The sequence below is a fragment of the Aquarana catesbeiana genome, linkage group LG04 (assembly GCF_042186555.1).
Source record: "Aquarana catesbeiana isolate 2022-GZ linkage group LG04, ASM4218655v1, whole genome shotgun sequence".
Classification (NCBI taxonomy): domain Eukaryota; kingdom Metazoa; phylum Chordata; class Amphibia; order Anura; family Ranidae; genus Aquarana; species Aquarana catesbeiana.
In genome coordinates this window covers 183,949,408-183,968,717 of record NC_133327.1, presented here as the reverse complement: position 1 = coordinate 183,968,717, position 19,310 = coordinate 183,949,408, and the positions used below count along the sequence as shown (strand labels likewise).

The 19,310-nt window shown below is 42.5% G+C and overlaps 1 protein-coding gene across 3 annotated transcripts in view; it reads right to left on the bottom strand.

Moving 5' to 3' along the window:
• Nucleotides 1–19,310, bottom strand: part of RHBDD1 (rhomboid domain containing 1) — a 160,641-nt gene that overhangs the window by 17,496 nt on the left and 123,835 nt on the right. Inside the window, exon 8 of one of the 3 annotated variants that reach the window (XM_073625977.1) lies at nucleotides 7,622–7,741. The exons of the other annotated variants lie outside the window; for them this stretch is intronic. Within the exon in view, the coding sequence (XP_073482078.1) occupies nucleotides 7,710–7,741 (32 nt within the window). The 3' untranslated portion in view covers nucleotides 7,622–7,709. Of the gene's footprint in view, nucleotides 1–7,621; nucleotides 7,742–19,310 lie in introns of those variants that run through there. 3 annotated transcript variants of the gene reach the window in all.

The following is a 19,310-nucleotide window of genomic DNA, read 5'->3' as shown; positions in this document are numbered from 1 at the left end:
CCACTGCAACAGCTTCACTTATGCTCCCAATAAAAAGCAGATTCATATTTAATACAACAAAATCCGTTAAGTGGCAGACTGGACCTCAATGAAAATAAAGGTAAGGACAGCAACATACTTATGTAAACACCAAGCAAATAAATGGCATGTTTGATATTTCCAGGAATTAAAATATTTCTCCTGGGTGTTAATGAAGGTAGAAAGAGATTCATTTAATATTGCCTCCAAACATTTCACGACTTGGATGTGGAAAAATGTTGTTATTGGAATTAAGACAAAACATGCTTTCATAGAAATAAAGGCTTTATTTTCTTAAGTTACGAGAGTTGCCAGAAGTGGATGCGAGTATGAGCCAGTGTGGCATGGTCAGAGGCTGTGAAAATGCGTTCTATCATATTGGAGAGCATTAAATCATGATGAAACTGTAGCCAATAAAAGCACTGTTCAAGCACAGTGTGATTCTGATATTGTCTTAATGTGATTAAGTAAGAGCTTACGTTATTTCAATTGCTGTGAAAAAATGATGTGATAATTACCAATGCATATACTGCTGGAGGGCTATTTGTGTAAGCGGAGTCGGACCTCACAGTATTCTACACAAGGTTCATCTTTAGGGCAAGACTTGTCTAGCCTCCCATGTGTAGAAATAAATATATTGTTAATTGCAAGGCATTTATCTAAACTAAATAAAATTCCCACTTTAGGAGGATTTCTGGAACACTTACATTTATTTCACCAAATTATTGATTTTAGATGACTATACTGAATGTATTTAATGTGTGTATTTTAGGTGAAGTATACTGTACATTTGATGTCTTTAAAGAGTATCTAAACCCAAAATAAAACATGCAATATAATGCAACTTATTGGCCCTTAGATGTAGTGGCTGCATTTGCTTAATTTATCAGGCTTTGTTTCCTTTTATTTCCACCTGGTAATCCTGCCATTAAAGGAGAAGCAGGACCAAAGCTCTTTTGGCCCTACCTCTCCTGTGGGTCATAGGAGTGCACCTTGTTCTGCACTCCTGTAACCCGTATTTAGCTGACAGCATGCTAAAGAGCGCTGGCGGCTGAAATCACTCAGCGGGTCCAGGCTCTAGAGCAGTGGTTCTCAACCTTTCTAATGCTGTGACCCCTTGATAAAATTTCCCAAGTTGTGGGGACCCCTAACAGTAAAATTATTTTCGTAGCGTGGGTTATCAGCACCCAAGGCAAGACAAGTAATTTGCGCCCCTAACCCATGGACATTTAGCGCTCCCTGACTCCCTTCCACTCGTACGGGATTAAAACCCCATATGGTACATTTTAGGATATACCACTCTTTCTATTTGTTCTCCTTTCTTTCCCTTTTATCTCTCTCTATCCTAATTTCTTGTTTTTTTCTCCCATCCCCCTCTCTTTAGCCGTCTTGTTCTTTTTCTTAATCTTTCTCTCCCTTTTTCTTTGTTCCTCCCCCTCTTTTCCTCTCCCTTCCATGAATTCTCTATTTTTATAGCTTCTCTTACTCTTTGCTTTGTTGCTTGGGGGGAATGGGATGAGTGGCAGTGTTGGCGGGGAGTTGGGATGAGTGGCAATGCTGGTGGGAGTTCTGATCAGCCAACTTAGGTGCTCTTGCTCAAGGTCATCTGCTGATCTAAGAACTGTAGTGGGGACTTTTAATGGCAACTATAATCACAGGTAGTGTTACTCACTGTGTCTCTGGCTTTGTGGTGTCTCGTAGCAGTGACACCAATGCAGAAATCAGGACATAGGGACTCCTCCAGCCCCTCCCACTTCACATCCCTCACCAGTCAGCTGAATCTAAAAAGCAACGTTTATTAGCGTGGTCCCACCTCCCCCTCTCACTCGTGGGCAAGATTAAATTTCTTAACCGCTTGCCGACCTGCCGCCACTGTTTTACTGCGGCAGAATGGCACGGATGAGTGAAACGACGTTACCTTACATCGCTTCGCCTTTTGGCCACTAGGGGCGCGCGCCTGCAGCGTGTGCCCGAAGCCAGTGCGAGTGCCTGGCGGGCCCGATGACCGCAGGGCACCCGCAATCCCTCATGACAGAGCGAGAACCGGGATCTGTGTAAACACACAGATCCTGGTTCTTTCAGGGGAGTAGAGAGAGATTGGTGTTCATACTAAGTATGAACACCGATCTCTCTCTCCTCCTAGACTGTCCCATCCCCCCTACAGTTAGAACACACCTAGGGAACACAGTTAACCCCTTCCCTGCCAGTGACATTTACACAGTAATCAGTGCATTTTTATAGCACTGATCATTGTATAATCGCCAATGGTCCCAAAAATGTGTCAAAAGTGTCCAATTTGTCCGCCGCAATATCGCAGCCATTACTAGTAAAAAAAAAAACAAAAACCCATAAATCTATCCCCTATTTTGTAGACGCTATAACGTTCACGCAAACCAATCACTATAAGCTTATTGCGTTTTTTTTTTTACCAAAAATGTGTAAAAGAATACATAGACCTAAAAACTGAGGAAAAAAAAATTTTTGGGATAAAAAAATGTGGGAAATTTATTATAGCAAAAAGTAAAAGATAGTGTCTTTTTCAAAATTTGTACGCGCATCTTTTGTTTATAGTGCAAAAAATAAAAACGAACCAAAAGAAAGCTCTATTTGTGGGAAAAAAAGGATGTCAAATTTTGTTTGGGTACAGCAGTGCCGTATCACAAAAAGTGGCCTGGTCATCGAGCAGCCAAATCTTTCAGGGCTGAAGTGGTTAAAATGAAGTTGCTACCCTCTATAGTGTATATCCTTTGCCATGCCCCGGTGTGGATCCCTAGGAAATATTTTAGGCAATTTGAATCATCTGCAGTAACCTCATTTCTTTGGGGTGCTCAAAGGCCTAGATTTCGGGTGGCAATCTTGCAAAGGCCATGGACTGAGGGTGGTTTGGAATGTCCAAATTTATTTGCATATTACCTTGCAGCTCTGCTCACTCAGACCCACAACTGGTTGGTAGCTGATGAGATTAATGCTGCCGTGGTGCTTGAGGTTGTGCAGCTCGTCTCCTATGAAGCATTACGTATTATACTATACAGGGGTAGGTTAGCCCCGTTCCCACTCACTCAGTCTATGATTGCTGTCATTAAGCGTGGCAACTTCAGCACTCAGAGCCCTCTACTGCTTTTTCACCACATACACCACTATAGCATAACCCCTCTCTAAAGCAATTTTTCTTGCTTCCTGACCCTATTGTGTGGGCTTCTAAGGGGATAAAATATCTTAGCCAAATTTGTGAAGGGGGCGTGCTCCAGACATTCGACACCCTTACATGTTACGGGAGGATAGTCTAGGTAAACCATTCTCTTCAATATATACAGTATGTCTCTTCAACCCTCTGTTTATGATGGCCTTGACAAGTTACTGTCACGCTAGCGCGAGGAGGTTCCAGAGTTAGATTCAGAAGACTGGGAGGATGTTTGGGACTACCCTATGCAAAGCTTGGTCCCAGCCAGAGACAAACTAATACAATTTAAGATTCTTCACAGATTTTTACTTCGCACACTCCCGATACCTCGATTTAAGTCACCTTAGGCCTAGGTTACCAATCACTTTGTTGTTCTTTGCGTTTGTTGTTTTTCTTTTTTCATTGTGTTTAATGCCAAGCCTGGGTAAGCCCAATAGGCTTTATTTTATATTTCACGTTATATTCTTACAATAAAAAAAAAAAAAAATGATAGCGGTGATAAAATGTCACCAAAAGAAAGCTCTATTTGTGTGGAAAAAAAATGATATAAAATTTAATTTGCGTACAGTGTTGCATGACCATACAATTGCCAGTTAAAGTAGCGCAGTGCTCAATACCAAGAAAATGCCCTGTTCATAAAGGGGTAAAACCTTCCGGAGGTCAAGTGGTTAATGTCGGGATCAACCCAGATGCCTGGACCAACAGCTGGCTCAGCCTCTCAGCGAGCCACTGAGAGGTTGAGCCAGTGGCTCTCACCCTTCTCCAGAGCCGAGTGACCAACTGAGCGCTGGAGGGGCAGATCAGAGAGCCAGTGACTGACAGTCACCAGCTCTAGGTTAACTGAAGACCTAGAACTGAACAAACTGGTCTTTGATTGCTCAGTTCTGGATTGATACTGCATCCACCTAGGAGAATATGAATTTTTTTTTTATCCTGAACTTTTCTTTTAATGAACTTTTTGGCCTGCGAGGTTTCACTCATTTCTTTACTGTATTTATTTATGGAGGGAGCCATAATTGTCAAAGAAGCTGAATTTCAAGCATGTATACTTTTCTTTATTTCCTTTACATGGTGGATTGATGGGACAAGTAGTTTACTCAAGAAAGATCAAATTCTTTGTGCTACCATTTTAGCTCTCAGTAAGTAACATTTCTGGCAAGTTTAACAAATATTTTCTGTACTTGATGAAAATGTTCTTTGCCTCAAAGAAAGAAAACCAATGCTGCCAGCACATGTAAGAACTGGTAAACTTCAAATATATTACATTCTTGTTTGAGTTTAGATATACATTAACTGCTTCAGCCCCGGAAGATTTTACCCCCTTCCTGACCAGAGCACTTTTTGCGATTCTGCACTACGTTGCTTTGACAATTGTGCGGTTGTGCGACGTTGCACCCAAACAAAATTGAGGTCCTTTTTTTCCCACAAATAGAGCTTTCTTTTGGTGGTATTTTATCGCCTCTGCGGTTTTTATTTTTTGCGCTATAAACAAAAAAAGAGTGACAATTTTGAAAAAAAAAAAACGCATTATTTTTTACTTATTGCTATAATAAATATCCCCAAAAAATATATAAAACTATTTTTGTCCTCAGTTTAGGCCGATATGTTTTCTTCTACATTTTTTTTTTTACCAAAATCGCAATAAGCGTATATTGATTGGTTTGCGCAAAAGTTATAGCGTCTACAAAATAGGGGATAGTTTTATGGCATTTTTATTATTATTATTTTTTTAAAAGTAATGGCAGCAATCTGCGATTTTTATCGGGACTGCGACATTATGGCGGACACGACGGACAATTTTGACACATTTTTGGGACCACTGGCATTAATATAGTGATCAGTGCTATAAAAATGCATTGGATTACTGTAAGAATGTCACTGGCAGTGAAGGGGTTAACACTAGGGGACGATCAAGAGGTTAATGTGTCCCCTAACTGAAGGGGAGAGGGGACTGTGCAGGGGAGATGACAGATCACTGTTCATACCCTGTATGAACAGACGATCTGTCTGTTCTCCCCTCAGAGAACCGGAAACTGTGTTTACACATACAGATCCCGGTTCTCCGTGTGTCAGTGGTGATCGCGGGAGCCCGGCGGTGATCGTGACAGCCGGGCACTCAAATCGGTTCGGGGGGCAAGCAGGGGGGTGCGCACGCCCCCTAGTGGCCACAGGGTGAAGCAATGTTACATAGTACGACTGCGGCGGCTGGTCGGCAAGTGGTTAAAGGGAAGTCTTATTCAGAAAAATAAGGTCCTGGCATTGCTGAGGTCTTTAAGAAGATAACTCTTTGAATAAAAGGCCTGACACAAGAAGGCAGATCCAAAGGTTTGGCTTTACTCTGACCTCATTTGCTGCATGTTAGTTCTGGGTCAGTGAAAATATTAATGCTAGAAAGAGTTAGCCACCTAGCATTTTCAGAGGAACTATTGTGATTGCAGCTCATAAATATTTCTGATTACAGATGCTCTTTAAGGAGTTTTCCGAATTCTGTAAAAATTAGACCTTTGTTTTGGACCACTGTGTGTACTAAGAGGGAGTACTTCTCCCTGCACCCCTCTTGTAGGTAACAGTGTGCCCCTTGTTTCACTGCTTATGTGATGTACTAAGTTTGATAAATCGATAGAATGGTGCTCATTGGGTTTGAATTGCTGGGCCCAAATACCTGATTTCACCTCTTGGTGCACAATAGAGAAATCAGAAATGCCAGCCGCTTGTCCTGGGAAAACAAGTAAGGCGTAGGAAGGAGACATTCCTAATACTACACAGTGGTCACAGAAACAGAAGTGAATTTTAATGGATGTTTTCACCTAACTCTCAAAGTAAATTTTTTGGTTACATACTGCATAAGTAATACAAGTCCATGAGAACATTCTATCTGCTCACTTAGGGAAAAGTGGACTTTGATGGTTTTTGACCAACAGACTCCCCTTAAAAACTTTGGTTGCGAGTTACAGTTTACTTTTATTGCTTTTAAGAAGAGAAAGCGAAAAAAATATATTTTAGAAAGCTGAAAGTAGAAGTTTGGATGTAGGGTGAACTGAGAGGTTAAGTGCTGTGTGTTAGAAGTCATCCAATGAGTCAAGCTCAGCAGTCACTGAAAATCCCCTATACATACACAGTACACATACGCCTTCAGACCGCCCTTAGTGGCTGAACTTTGATCACATCTTGAGTCCCAAGATGCAGTTGTGCTCCCAGGAACCCCTGTAATACATTCACTGGGCTGTGTTCGTTCCTCCTTTAAGATTATAACCTCCATGAGCAGAGCCCTCCTATTCCTTTTGTATTGAACTGTATTGAAATCATACGGTCTCCCTTTATATTGTAAATCACTGCATAATCTGTTGGTATCATAAATCCTGCATAATAATAATTATTGAGTTATCATGATAAAAGAACCGTATTTATCGGCGTATAACACGCACATTCATTTTAAGAGGGAAGTTTCAGGAAAAAACTTAAATTTTAAATAAGGAACTTTGAAGCAAAATAAGGGTCAGTGCCCATCTGAAGCCTCACCATTGCCACCAATGCAGCCTGATCAATGCCCATCTGCAGCCTCACAAGTGCCATCAATGCAGCCTCATCAGTCCACATCAATGCAACCTCACCATTGCCATCAATGCAGCAGCCTCACCATTGCCATCAATGCAGCAGCCTCACCATTGCCATCAATGCAGCAGCTTCACCATAGCCATCAATGCAGCAGCCTCACTATTGCCATCAATGCAGCAGCCTCACTATTGCCATCAATGCAGCAGCCTCACTATTGCCATCAATGCAGCAGCCTCACTATTGCCATCAATGCAGCAACCTCACCATTGCAATCAGTGGAGCCTGATCGATTGCGCATCTGCAGCCTAGAGGGGACAGGGAGGGGGGGCGGGACAAGCGCTGACAGATTACATTCAGTGAGAATCTCCTATGATAGACAGAACAGTGGTCCAATGGCGGCCCAGGAGACGGGACTTCCTATTACAGAGGCCGCCAAGTAAACAGGAGATTCTCACTGTATGTAATCTGACGACACTCGTCCTGCCCCGATCCCTGTCCCCTCCGAGGCAGCTAAAATTGAAGTACTGGCATATGACACGCACACGCTATTTGCACCTGATTTTCATGGTGAAAAAGTGAGTGTTATACACCAATAAATACAGTAATTCTTAGTACCGTATATACTCAAGTATAAGCCGTCCCGAGTATAAGCTGAGGCACCTAATTTACCACAAAAAACTGGGAAAACTTGACTCGAGTATAAGCCGAGGGTGAGAAATGCAGCAGCTACTGTAAGTGGAAAAGAAGGTCAACTATGCCCATCTGCAGCTGCATACCTCAGTGTCCATTGCTGTGTCCATTGCATACCTTAGTGTCCATTGTGCCTCACTGCTTGAAAACGGAGTGTTCCCCTATCACGGACAAGGAGGCGGTGCAGCTTTTGTACACTGGAATGGCTGCCATCGGACTGCATGACACGCTGATCAGGTAGGCAGAATAGACATGTGAACAGAAGTTATGAATTATCCGAAATAAAGAATGCCGTATCTAAACAAATGGAACAGAACGAAATAATAAATAATATTAACAGGTTTTTATTATTATTATTATTATTATTAATTAGTTACGTTCCATTCGTTTAGATACGGCATTCGTTATTACGGATAATTTGTAACTTCGGATACATTTGTATTAATTACGTTCACTAACAGCCAAATTTGAAAGGAAATTCCAATACCTATAATTTAATAGTTTGTAGTAGTTATTTCAGATGTTCGAATTTTCAGGTTTTCGAATCTTCGAATTTTCGGATCTTCGAATTTCCAAAATTTAGAATTTCCAAAATTTCGAATTTCAAATGTCCAAATTTTTGAATTTCCAAAATTTCGTATTTTCAGAATTTTCGAATATTCTGAAAAATTCAGAAACTTGATAATTCGGATATTTCCGAATTTGTCTAAATTCATTAAAAAACTAATGTGGAACTAAACAAATTGCACATGTCTAATCCCTATTGTGGGATCACCAGTATGGTATTTGTACATTGAAATCATATTCCCTCTCAAGCGTCTCTTCTCCAGAGAGAATAAGTTCAGTGCTTGTAATCTTTGCTTATAACTAATAACCTCCAGACCCTTTGATAGCTTTGTTCCCCTTCTCTGGACTCTCTCCATTTCCAGCACATCTTTCTGAGGACTGGTGCCCAGAACTGGCTGGCATACTCCAGGTGCGGCCGGAGTCTTGTAGAGTGGGAGAATTATTGTTTTCTCTCTGGAGTGAATCCCCTTTTTAATGCATGCCAATATTCTGTTGGCTTTGCTTTCAGCAGCTTGGCATTGCATGCCATTGGTGAGCCCATCATCTACTAGGACCCCCAGGTCCTTTTCCATCCTAGATTCCCCCAGAGGTTCTCCCCTCAGTGTATAAAATGCATTCATATTTTTGCCACCCAAATGCATTATTTTACATTTTTCTACATTAAACCTAATTAGCCATATATTTGCCCACCTCATTAATTTGTTCAGATCTTCTTGCAAGGTTTCCACATCATGCGGAGAAGTTATTGCTCTGCTTAGCTTAGTATCGTCTGCAAATCTCAAACAGGGGTTGAACGGTTTACCCCATCCTCCAGGTCGTTTATGAATAAATTAACCACTTCGCATCCAGGCCATTTCTGACACTTCGCTCCTACATGTCAAAAATCATAATTTCTTTGCTATAAAATTACATAGAACCCCCAAACATTATATATGTTTTTTTAGCAGAGACCCTAGAGAATACAATGGTGGTCATTGCAACTTTTTATCTTGCACGGTATTTTTTTAAAAAAAAAAACAGTTTCATGCTTTAAAAAAAACAAACCAGCAAAGTTAGCCAAATTTTTTTGCATTGTGTGAAAGATGAAGTTACGCTGAGTAAATAGATACCTAACATGTCACGCTTCAAAATTGCACACGCTCGTGGAATGGCGCCAAACTTTGGTACTTAAAAATACCCATAGGCGACGCTTTAAAATTTTTTACTGGTTACACGTTTTGAGTTACAGAGGAGGTCTAGGGGCAAAATTATTGCTCTCGCTCTAACGTTCGCGGCGATACCTCACATGTGTGGTTTGAACACCGTTTTTATATGTGGGCAGGACTTACGTATGCGTTCGCTTCTGCGTGCGAGCTCACGGGGATAGGGGCGCTTTAAATTTTTTTTTTTTTATAGTTAATTTTACTTAAAAATTTTTATTTTGACACTTTTAAAAATTATTTTTTTTTTTTGATCACTTTTATTCCTATTGCAAGGAATGTAAACATCCCTTGTAATAGGAATATGACACGATCAGTCCTCTTTACAGTGAGATATGGGGTCAATAAGACCCCACATCTCACCTCTAGGCTGGGAAGCCTAAAATAAAAAAAATAAATAAAACGATCGCCGCTTCACAGCCGAAGCGGTGCCGTTTTTTTTTAATGCAGAGGCCGGGCGTGACGTCATAACATCGCGCCCGGCCTCCGAACGATCATAGAGACTCCGGCGACCATCTGGTCCGCTGGAAATCTCTATGGTGAACATCCGGCGCCGGCGGATCTGCTATCCGATTCACCGATCGCTGAGGTGAGTCGGTAGAAGCACCGGAGGGCAGCGGGAGGGGGGGGGGCGTCCCCTCTCGCCGCCCGTAAGAACAATCAAGCGGCGGAACAGCCGCTATGATCGTTCTTATGGTGTACGGAATCGCCGGCTGAAAATGCCTGTATCTGAATGATGTCTGCAGCCATCAGGCATCATTCAGATATAAGCCCTGAAAGTCGAGGCCATCATATGACGGCCTCCGGATGTCAAGCGGTTAAATAGGATTGGTTCCAGCACAGAAACCTGGGGGACCCCACTACCCACCCCTGACCATTCTGAGTACTCCCCATTTATTACCACCCTCTGAACTCACCCTTGTAGCCAGTTTTCAATCCATGTACTCACCCTATGGTCCATGCCAATGGACCATATTTTGTACAGTAAACGTTTGTGGGGAATTGTATCAAATGCCTTTGCAAAATCCAGTTACACCAGATGGAAAACATGTAGGAATCCGCACCACTCAAAATATATTATTTGATATTATTATTATTATATTATTATATATTTTCAGAGTGGTGCGGATTCTTACATGTTTTCCATTTTTCACCTTCTGCATTATTTAAACACGACATCCAGTCCTGCTCATCGGCTGTTCCCTGGGCTTATTGTGCATGCACTTGCCTCAGCCCCGAGCCTGACATTTTATTGGACATCCCCCATCCCTCTTCCAGCAGCTGGGCTATTACACCTGTTCCATTAGCGGACATGTACTGTAAGTGTCTAGATTTTTTGCTTTCCAAAATTTTTATATATATTTTTTCTTTTTTTTTTTTTTCCCCTACATAGGGAATTCCCATTAATATATTATCCTTTACCATTCAGATTCATATTTATAGATATCGTTGACAACACACTCCTGATGAGAGGATGGATCCTCGATAAACGCGTACAGTGTTTTTACGTCACCACAGTTTGATTTTTTTACTCAGATCTACTATGTACCTGCTTATTTATGCCATCATGTATCTACTGTATATAATATGAAATCATTTTTTAAATTTATGTATGTCAGCTTTCTATGGAATTTGTTTTTTATGATCGCATCATGTATTTTGAGAATATTTTTTCTTGTCTGTATAATAAATCAATTTCTACTTCGTATATTCTTTTTTGTACCTTTACCTGATTTTGTGCCTCACTCAAAGTCCCATGACCACTGTTCTTTGCATACTTATGTATATACCGGTATAGAAGCCTGTCACTGGTGCTGTGTCAGTTCATATCTTTCTTACATAGGCAAACTGGGAGGCCGCCTAGGGTGCAGCCACGGCCGCTGGTTTCCCTTGCTGTCCAGGGTTTCTGGCATAAGCCACAGAAGGGGCAGATGGCCGCATTTGCCTCCTCTAGTGCTGACTGCAGCCCTGTCACAGAAGAGTAATCTGTCCTCTTCCTCTCCTCGCATATGTTCTCTCCCCGGCCAGTGAACTGGAGGTGTAAGTCACCTTATGCAGGGGCCTCTGGACTGGAGGTAACAGTCTCTCTATGAAGAGCCTCTATAGAGAGACCGCTACCTTCAGTCCAGGGGCACCTTCATAGAGAGATTGCCACCTCCAGTCCAGGGGCCCCACTATAGAGATATTGCAACCTCCAGCCCAGGATCGCTGCCTGATCTGCTGCAGTAAACTCTAGTCTAGCTGCTATTTATTGTCTGTCCCAGAGCAGGTGAAGAGCAAAACTGCATATAGGGGGGGGGGCAAGAAAATGGGACTATTGGAGCCTTATAAGTGGATCCTGGAGGCAGGCTCTGAATTTGATGGCACTACAGCACCACACATTCTCAGTTTAAATACATTCAAAATTCATATATTTATACAAGAATGATTTATAAATAAATATATAGAAATTTAAATATATGAATTTTGAATGTATTTGAACATGCTCAGAAGTGTCTTTTTTTTTGGGGGGGGGGGGGTGCAAGTAGCTAGTCTTGCCTATGGTGCAAAATAATCTAGCACCAGCCCTGGGAGGAGGAATATGATGTAGTGTTGTGAGGGAGGTGCTAGGAGAGGGAGCGTGCAGCTGTCACCTGTGCCCTGCCCCCGAGCATAGTGCCCAGGTCATGTGACCCCCCCCCCCTTGTCTTAGCCCTGCCTACAGTCATAGCCTCTATTGATCTCCTGAATATCCTTCCCCCGTCCATATAGCTCCTGCTCTGTATGTACAATCACTCATGCCCCATACTTGGGGAAAAGTGAAAATTGGAACAGGGAACAAAGGAAAAAAATGGAAATATTGCGGAACACGGCAGGACGCTGTGACAAATTTCCACCATATAAGTTAGTCTCCGTTCACATCTGCGTGTTCCGGTAATGCGCACAGAAATGCACGTTTCCATGCAATCCCCGAACTTGCAAAAATATGTGCCTCGCGCTTGTAGTGCCATTTATTGTAAATGTCACCCCAAAATGTGAGACGCCAATACAACAAATGTGGCAAAATACGTGGTAAATAAAACAAACCGGAACGTGCCATGGGCTACTTTGCCACGCTTGTCGCTCATAGGGCAGGGCACTGAAATCAATGGACTGCTCTATGCTTGTTGGGTGTTTGTCATCCAGGTGTATGTCAGAAGTGTGATTGGGGCCTTCATTTCACAAACTATGGAATGCTGAGAGAGCAGAAATCAGCAATTAGCACATGTGCAAAAATGAAAAGAAAAAAATAAAATGTCCAAACAGTGAAAGGGTTAAAATGACCCTCAAAATGACTGAGCGCCCCCCCCTCCCCCCCTTTTTTGCGAGCTTTGTGAATTCAGCCTGTAGGCTCAGTATACAGATGTAATAGGGATACGGCTCCTGTAATAACATGTTTTTCTTGAAGTGACGGTTATTGTGAATTAGATTTAACTCTTTCACTACCAAACTATATTGTTCATTTGTTTCAACCCTTTAACTGTCAAACCAAGTAACCCCTCCTTCCCCCTCCCACACACACACACACACACACACACTTTAACCCTTTCACTGCCGGGTAATTTTTTTCCCCCCATTTTTCGCCCATATGTTCAATTATAAATAAAGAAAAACATTTTTTTGTTAGTGTTGGATAGAGTGGAGAGGAATTAGAACCCCTGTCAGGTTTTTATTGCCGTCTGCGCCCCCTCTATGGAGAATCACCCTCTCTGTTTTTTATGTTTACAATTACCACCAAAAGTGAAAGAAAATTCCAGATTTTGGTTTGTCACCGGAACAATGAACTAGAGGGGAAATCTTCCAATGGGGACACCCAGGGATTACAGTATATAGATGGCATGATGTATATGGAAACCCCACTATAATTCTTCTTGCTAGCTGCCAATAGTCACTTTAGAGATGCAAATGAATGAAACCTATTTTGTATATTATATTTGTGTGGTAGCCTATATGTCATCTGAGAAGTAATGCAGCCACCACATCTAAGCATTGGTAGGCTGCAATATAATAGATGTTTGCTTTTGGGATCAATACCGCTTTAACCACTTGACCTCTGGAAGATTTTACCCCCTTTATGACCAGGGTATTTTTTGCTATTCAGCACTGTGCTACTTTAACTGGCAATTGTGTAGTCATGCAACACTGAATGCATTTTTAGCTTTTTCTCACACAAATAGAGCTTTCTTTTGGTGATATTTCATCACCACTGGGTTTTTCATTTTTTGTGATATAAAACGAAAAAAGACTAAAGATTTTGAAAAAAAAATATATACATTTTTTATTTTCTGCTATAAAACATATCCAATAAAAATTTTAAAAAAATCTCATTTCTTCACGAATGTAGGCCAAAATGTATTCTGCTACATGTCTGATAAAAAAAAAAAAAAATCTCAAATAAATCCCAACAACTGTATATTATTAGGTTTGCATGAAGTGTCTGGTATAGATACTGGAATTTTTTTTTTATACTAGTAATGGCGGTCATCAGCAAATTATAGTGGGACTGTGATAGTACAGCGGGCAATCTAATACTAGCTGACGCTGGCATGGTGGTATTCTAACTGACACTGTCAATAGTGACACTAATACAGTGATCAATGATAATACCATACACTGTCACTGTACTACTGACACTGGCTAGAAAGGGGTTAACATCTAGGGGCGATCAAGGGGTTAAATGTGTGCCTAACAATGTTTACTGCGTGTGTTATGTGGTGCTTTTACTAAGCGACCGCGCTGTTTTTTTCCTTGTTTTGCAGGGAATAATAAAACAGCAAGATTGCCTGTCAGTATTCGTAGCTCTGTGTTGTTTACAGCACTTAGCTCCCTTCCCTGAATGACAGAGCCGATCAGCGGGTGCCAGCAATCAATCACTGGCCAGCACTCGCTGATCAGCTTGTGCTGTAACAAATCACAGCACAGCCAGGGGTGGCGGGTGCACGTGCGCCCCCTACAGGAAAGCGCTGATCATGTGTCAGATGTCAGTCAAAAATGGAGAGGCGGAATTTCCCCAGAGAGGGCACAGACAGCAATGAAAACTGACAGGTGTTCTAATGCCTCTCCACTCTATCCAAAACTGAAAAAATAAAAATAAAATGTTTGGCAGTGAATGGGTTAAAAAAAAAAAGGGGGGGGGGGGGAGGACTGGCAGTAAAAGGGTTGAATTTTTTAATCTTTTTGGCGGTTAAAGGGTTAAATAACGATCATAATTAAAATTTGTTCTGGCAGTGAAAGAGTTAAAAAAAAATTGAGGCGAACTGCTTTGGCAGTGAAAGGGTTAAAAATTGGAAAACATCCAAAACTAAAAAAAAAAATAAAATAAAAAGTTTGGCATTGAAAAGGTTAAAAACTGAAAAAGAAAATGGACTGGCAGTGAAAGGGTTAAAAAAAATTGATCTTTTTACTTTTTTTGGCAGTTAAAGGGTTAAATAATAACAATCATAAATAAAATTTGTTTTGGCAGTGAAAGGGTTAAACATTGGAAAACCATTTGGTTTGACAGTGAAAGGAGTAAAAAAAAAAAATTAAGAGAGAGGAAGGTTTGGCAGTGAAAGGGGCAAAGAAGAAAAAAAAAAAAAAAAAAAAAAAAAAAAGAGAACTGCTTTGGCAGTGAAAGGGTTAAAAAAAAAAAGCCCACTGTGATGTCATCACCTGACCTGTTGTCATAACATCACCACTTATGATGTCATCACCTGCCCCTATATAAAGCCACGCAGGGCAGCTCTGGCATCAGTAACTGAGTGTTCATTGTACAGTGAAGACCTGTTATTGTCTCTGTCGAGTGTTTATTGTCCCTGGCACTTTGAACTTTTTTCTTTATAATTTGATGTACAAAGAAAAATATATAAAATGTAGGTAAGGATGCTCAATCCGATTCCTCTTTCTTTATTGCAGATGAAGGCGAGATTTACTGCAGACACAGCTCACACGGCAGGCCTGCCACAGTGAGCAGGATTGAAAAGGGACATTTACGTTCAGACTCCAGCAGAGCGTCTCACCCATGTTCAGGATCCAGCAGAGTGCGACACTCCCGTTCAGGCTTCAGAAGGGGGGGCCGTTCAGGCTTCAGAAGGGGGGGCCGTTCAGGCTCCAGAAGAGTGCGACGCTCACGTTCAGGCTCCAGAAGAGTGCGATGCTCAAATTGAGACTCCAGCAGAGTGTGACGCTCATGTGCAAACTCCAGTAGAGTGTGATGTGCACATTGGGACTGTACCAGACATTGAGACTCCACCAAAATGCCAGAGGAACCATGGGAACATCTCCTCCAGTAAAGATGGGGCAAGGTTAAAAGAAAGGATAAGCAGATACTGGTGTGGTAGGGGATTCAATTATTAGCGGGACAGAGAGGGCAATCTGTCACAAAGACCGTGAACTCCGAACAGTATGTTGTTTACCAGGCGCTTGGGTTCGGAACATTGCAGATTGAATGGGAAGATTGTTGCGTGGGGCTGGAGAGGACCCAGCTATCTTGGTACTTATTGGTACCCATGACGAAGTTAGAGGAAGATGGAGCAGCATACAAAATGATTTCAGGGACTTAGGAGCTATGTTGAAGAAAAGGACCTCCAAGGCAGTATTTTCAGAAATACTGCCTGTACCTCAAGCCACACCAGAAAGGCAGCAGGAGCTTAGGGAGCTTAATAAGTGCCTGAGAAATTGGTGCATAGAAGAGGAGTTTGGTTTCATGGAGAACTGGGCTGACTTTGCAGCCAATTACCACCAGCTCTACAGGGACAGACTGCACTTAAATGGCAGGGGTGCAGCTTTTTTGGGAATGAAGATGGCCAACAAGTTGGAAGAAATATTAAATTAGGTGGTGGGGGGGAGGGATCAGAGGAAGACAAGGAACATGATAGAGGATCTCCAAGTCAAGCCATCATCACTAGAGTGTCCTCTTAAGTCATCACTCTATGGAAGGATTCTAATTAGCATCGGACTCCAAGAGAGCAATATCACCAGTACTCTTCATAGACAGGAGTGCCACAGTGTTTTTTTGCAGGCGTGTGTTGGACCAGCTATGGAGGGGAGGTTGGAGGCTGGTAGTTGTTGCTGCAGGCATGCATTGGACCAGATATGAGGGGAGGTCAAAGGATGTTAGTCTATTCTACAGGCATGCATTAGACCAGCTACAAGGGGAGGTTGGAGGCCATTATTGTTTTCTGCAGACATGCCTTGGACCAGCTATAAGGGAAGGTCAGAGGCCGGTAGTCATTTTTGCAGGTGTGCGTTGGACCGGCTATGAGGGGAGCTTGGAGATCGGTAGTCCTTTTTGCAGGTGTGTGTTGGACCGGCTATGAGAGGAGGTTGGAGGCTGGTAGTCTTTGCTGCAGGCAGGCATGGATTGGACCAGCTATGAGAGAAGGTCGGAGGCCGGTAGTCTTTTGTGCAGGTGTGCGTTGGACCGGCTCTGAGGGGAGGTCGGAGGCTGGTAGTCTTTTCTGCAGGTGTGCGTTGCACTGGCTATGAGGGGAGGTTGGAGGCTGGTAGTCTTTGCTGCAGGCAGGCATGGATTGGACCAGCTATGAGAGAAGGTCGGAGGCCGGTAGTCTTTTGTGCAGGTGTGCGTTGGACCAGCTCTGAGGGGAGGTCGGAGGCTGGTAGTCTTTTCTGCAGGTGTGCGTTGCACTGGCTATGAGGGGAGGTTGGAGGCTGGTAGTCTATTTTACAGGTGTGTGTTGGGCAGGCTGTGAGGGGAGGTTAGAGGCTGGTACTTTCATTTGGCAGGTGTGCATTAGTCCAGCTGTGAAGGGAGGCTGGAGGCTGGTACTTACTTTTTGCAGGTGTGCATTGGACCGGCTAGAAAGGAAGGTGATTTCACATATGATTGCAAATATATGCAACCAAAACCTCTGTTTTTTTAAATTTGATTTTTTAACTAGTTTAGACTTTCAATGCATCTCTTGCTATGTATGTCACACTTTGGAAATTATGTTAGAGTAGAGTTAGGGACCGCACTGTACAGAGGGGCCTTGACGTGGCAGTGCGCTTCACATATATTTGCAAACGTATTCAACGTAAACCGAACGCAAGCTGTTCAAACAATTAAGACTTTTTTCATTTTGCTGGCTAGCTGGTAGGTGTTCTGGAGGATTCTGTGTATTGTATTATTCTATGAAGTACCGAATCATGTTGCAATGAATGTTAACACATATTACATGCATTAGTTTGTTGCAGTGCCATCCATTGTCAATGGTACCCCATCACATCGGCCGAACACACTTCCAACACACATGTGCACATCAATAAACTACCATGCAGTTAGAAGGATTTACGTATGTTCCGATTTTTCTTCTGACTGTTTTGAACACAACACAGTGAAATGGCCAGCTGTAGCATGATATATTATTAATAGTGGTGTTTAGTGGTTCATCAGTTTTAGTCAACTTGAAATATATAGAGAGCCTCAGGTGCGGCCCCCGGTACTTCCAGATAAGCCTAAAATAAGGTTTACCTGTAGGTAAAATGAATATCTCCTAAACGGGCGCGTTTAGAAAATATTCACACTGGATGCAGCCGGTGACATCACCGGCGCATGTGCTCTGAAGGTCCTTCACAGCACCATGCCCGGAACCGTGGGCATGCGCAGGGTAGTGACGTCATCGCGGCTCTGGCCACTCACACAGCCGGAGTCTGTGAACCCAGAAGGAAGACCAGGAGAAGACGGAAGCCCTGTTGCGCATCACAGGAGGGCTTCATTCTAAGGTATGTATTTCAGGATTGCGATGCATACTAGCACATTATGCAATTGTCTTACAGGGGATTCCAATGGAATCCAATACTCTCTTCACCGCTTCACACACCCTGGTGCCCATCAGATGTGCTCTCACCTCCTACGGTGGATCCCAATGTGTTTAAAACAGAGGTCTAATATAGCTCTCGTTTACAGGCACCTTCCATATAGAATTGCTCTGTCCTAGTTCTCTATTATTTCCCAGTGCATTCTGGGATACAGGAGCCTCCACTCTCTCTCCTCCGATGTCCAGCTAATACTTAATAAATGCTTCATTAATACACTATAAATGCTCTAAGTGACGTTAAGGTGCAGTTACAGAACATTGAAATCTTTGGAAGTGGTTGACAAGCGTCATGAAAGTGACAGGGCTGTTTCACATGAGCGTCAGCTTGTATAAGAGCGTTGTGAACAGCAAGCTTTAACAAAGCATTTGCAGAGCTTTCAGCAAATTCGTTGATGCTTTTAAAGTACCATTCAGCTCCAGACACTTTCAGAACATATACACACATAAACCAGAAATGACTGCTGGTGACGTCTTTCCAGTTGGCTTGTTGGTTTCCCGGTTTCCCAGTGCATCCTTGGATATCTCATACCTCCAAAAGACAACAAAGCGAACGCTGAAAAAAAGGCCCTCAAAAACCTAAGGTGCTATATAAGAGAGCGTAATCAGACTTCTATGGAGGCTTTGAAAATGCTTTGAAGCACCAAGAAAGCGACATGGGGTATAATTTTTTAAGCAAAACAAACACAGGACTGTAAGGTAACCATTGTATTCAGTGACAGGGGCTTTTATTGCCATTCAGCATGCTTTAAAAAGCGCATTCAAAGCCATATTTTAAAGTAAGTGTAAATGAGCCATAATAGTCCTAAAAGTAGTAAGAAGTCAACAGCAGTACTAATCCAATCTAATCCACAATCCAAAACTAGAAAAATAGTTTTATGGCTTTACATAACACTTCAACCACTTGCCGCCCGCCCACCCGCAATGTACTGTGGGTGAGTGGCCAGTGTAGGCAAAGGGACGTTCCCGGAAATAGCTGCCTACTTCTAGGTTTAGGGCATGCACATGCCCACCCCTGCCTGGCACCCGCTGTGATTGTACACAGCAGGAGCCTGTCAGCAAGTCCCAGCCAATGATGGCCAAGATCTGCTGATCGGCTGTGTGCAATCAAAGCCCAGAGCTCTGTGTTGATAAACAATACAGAGCTATGTACAGAGAGCGATCTGTCAGTTACTCACTCAGAGATCTAGTAGTAGTAAAGCAGCACATATTACACACACTACACATAGTTAGGCACACAGTTAACCCTTTGATCTCCCTAGATGTTAACCCCTTCCCAGTCAGTGT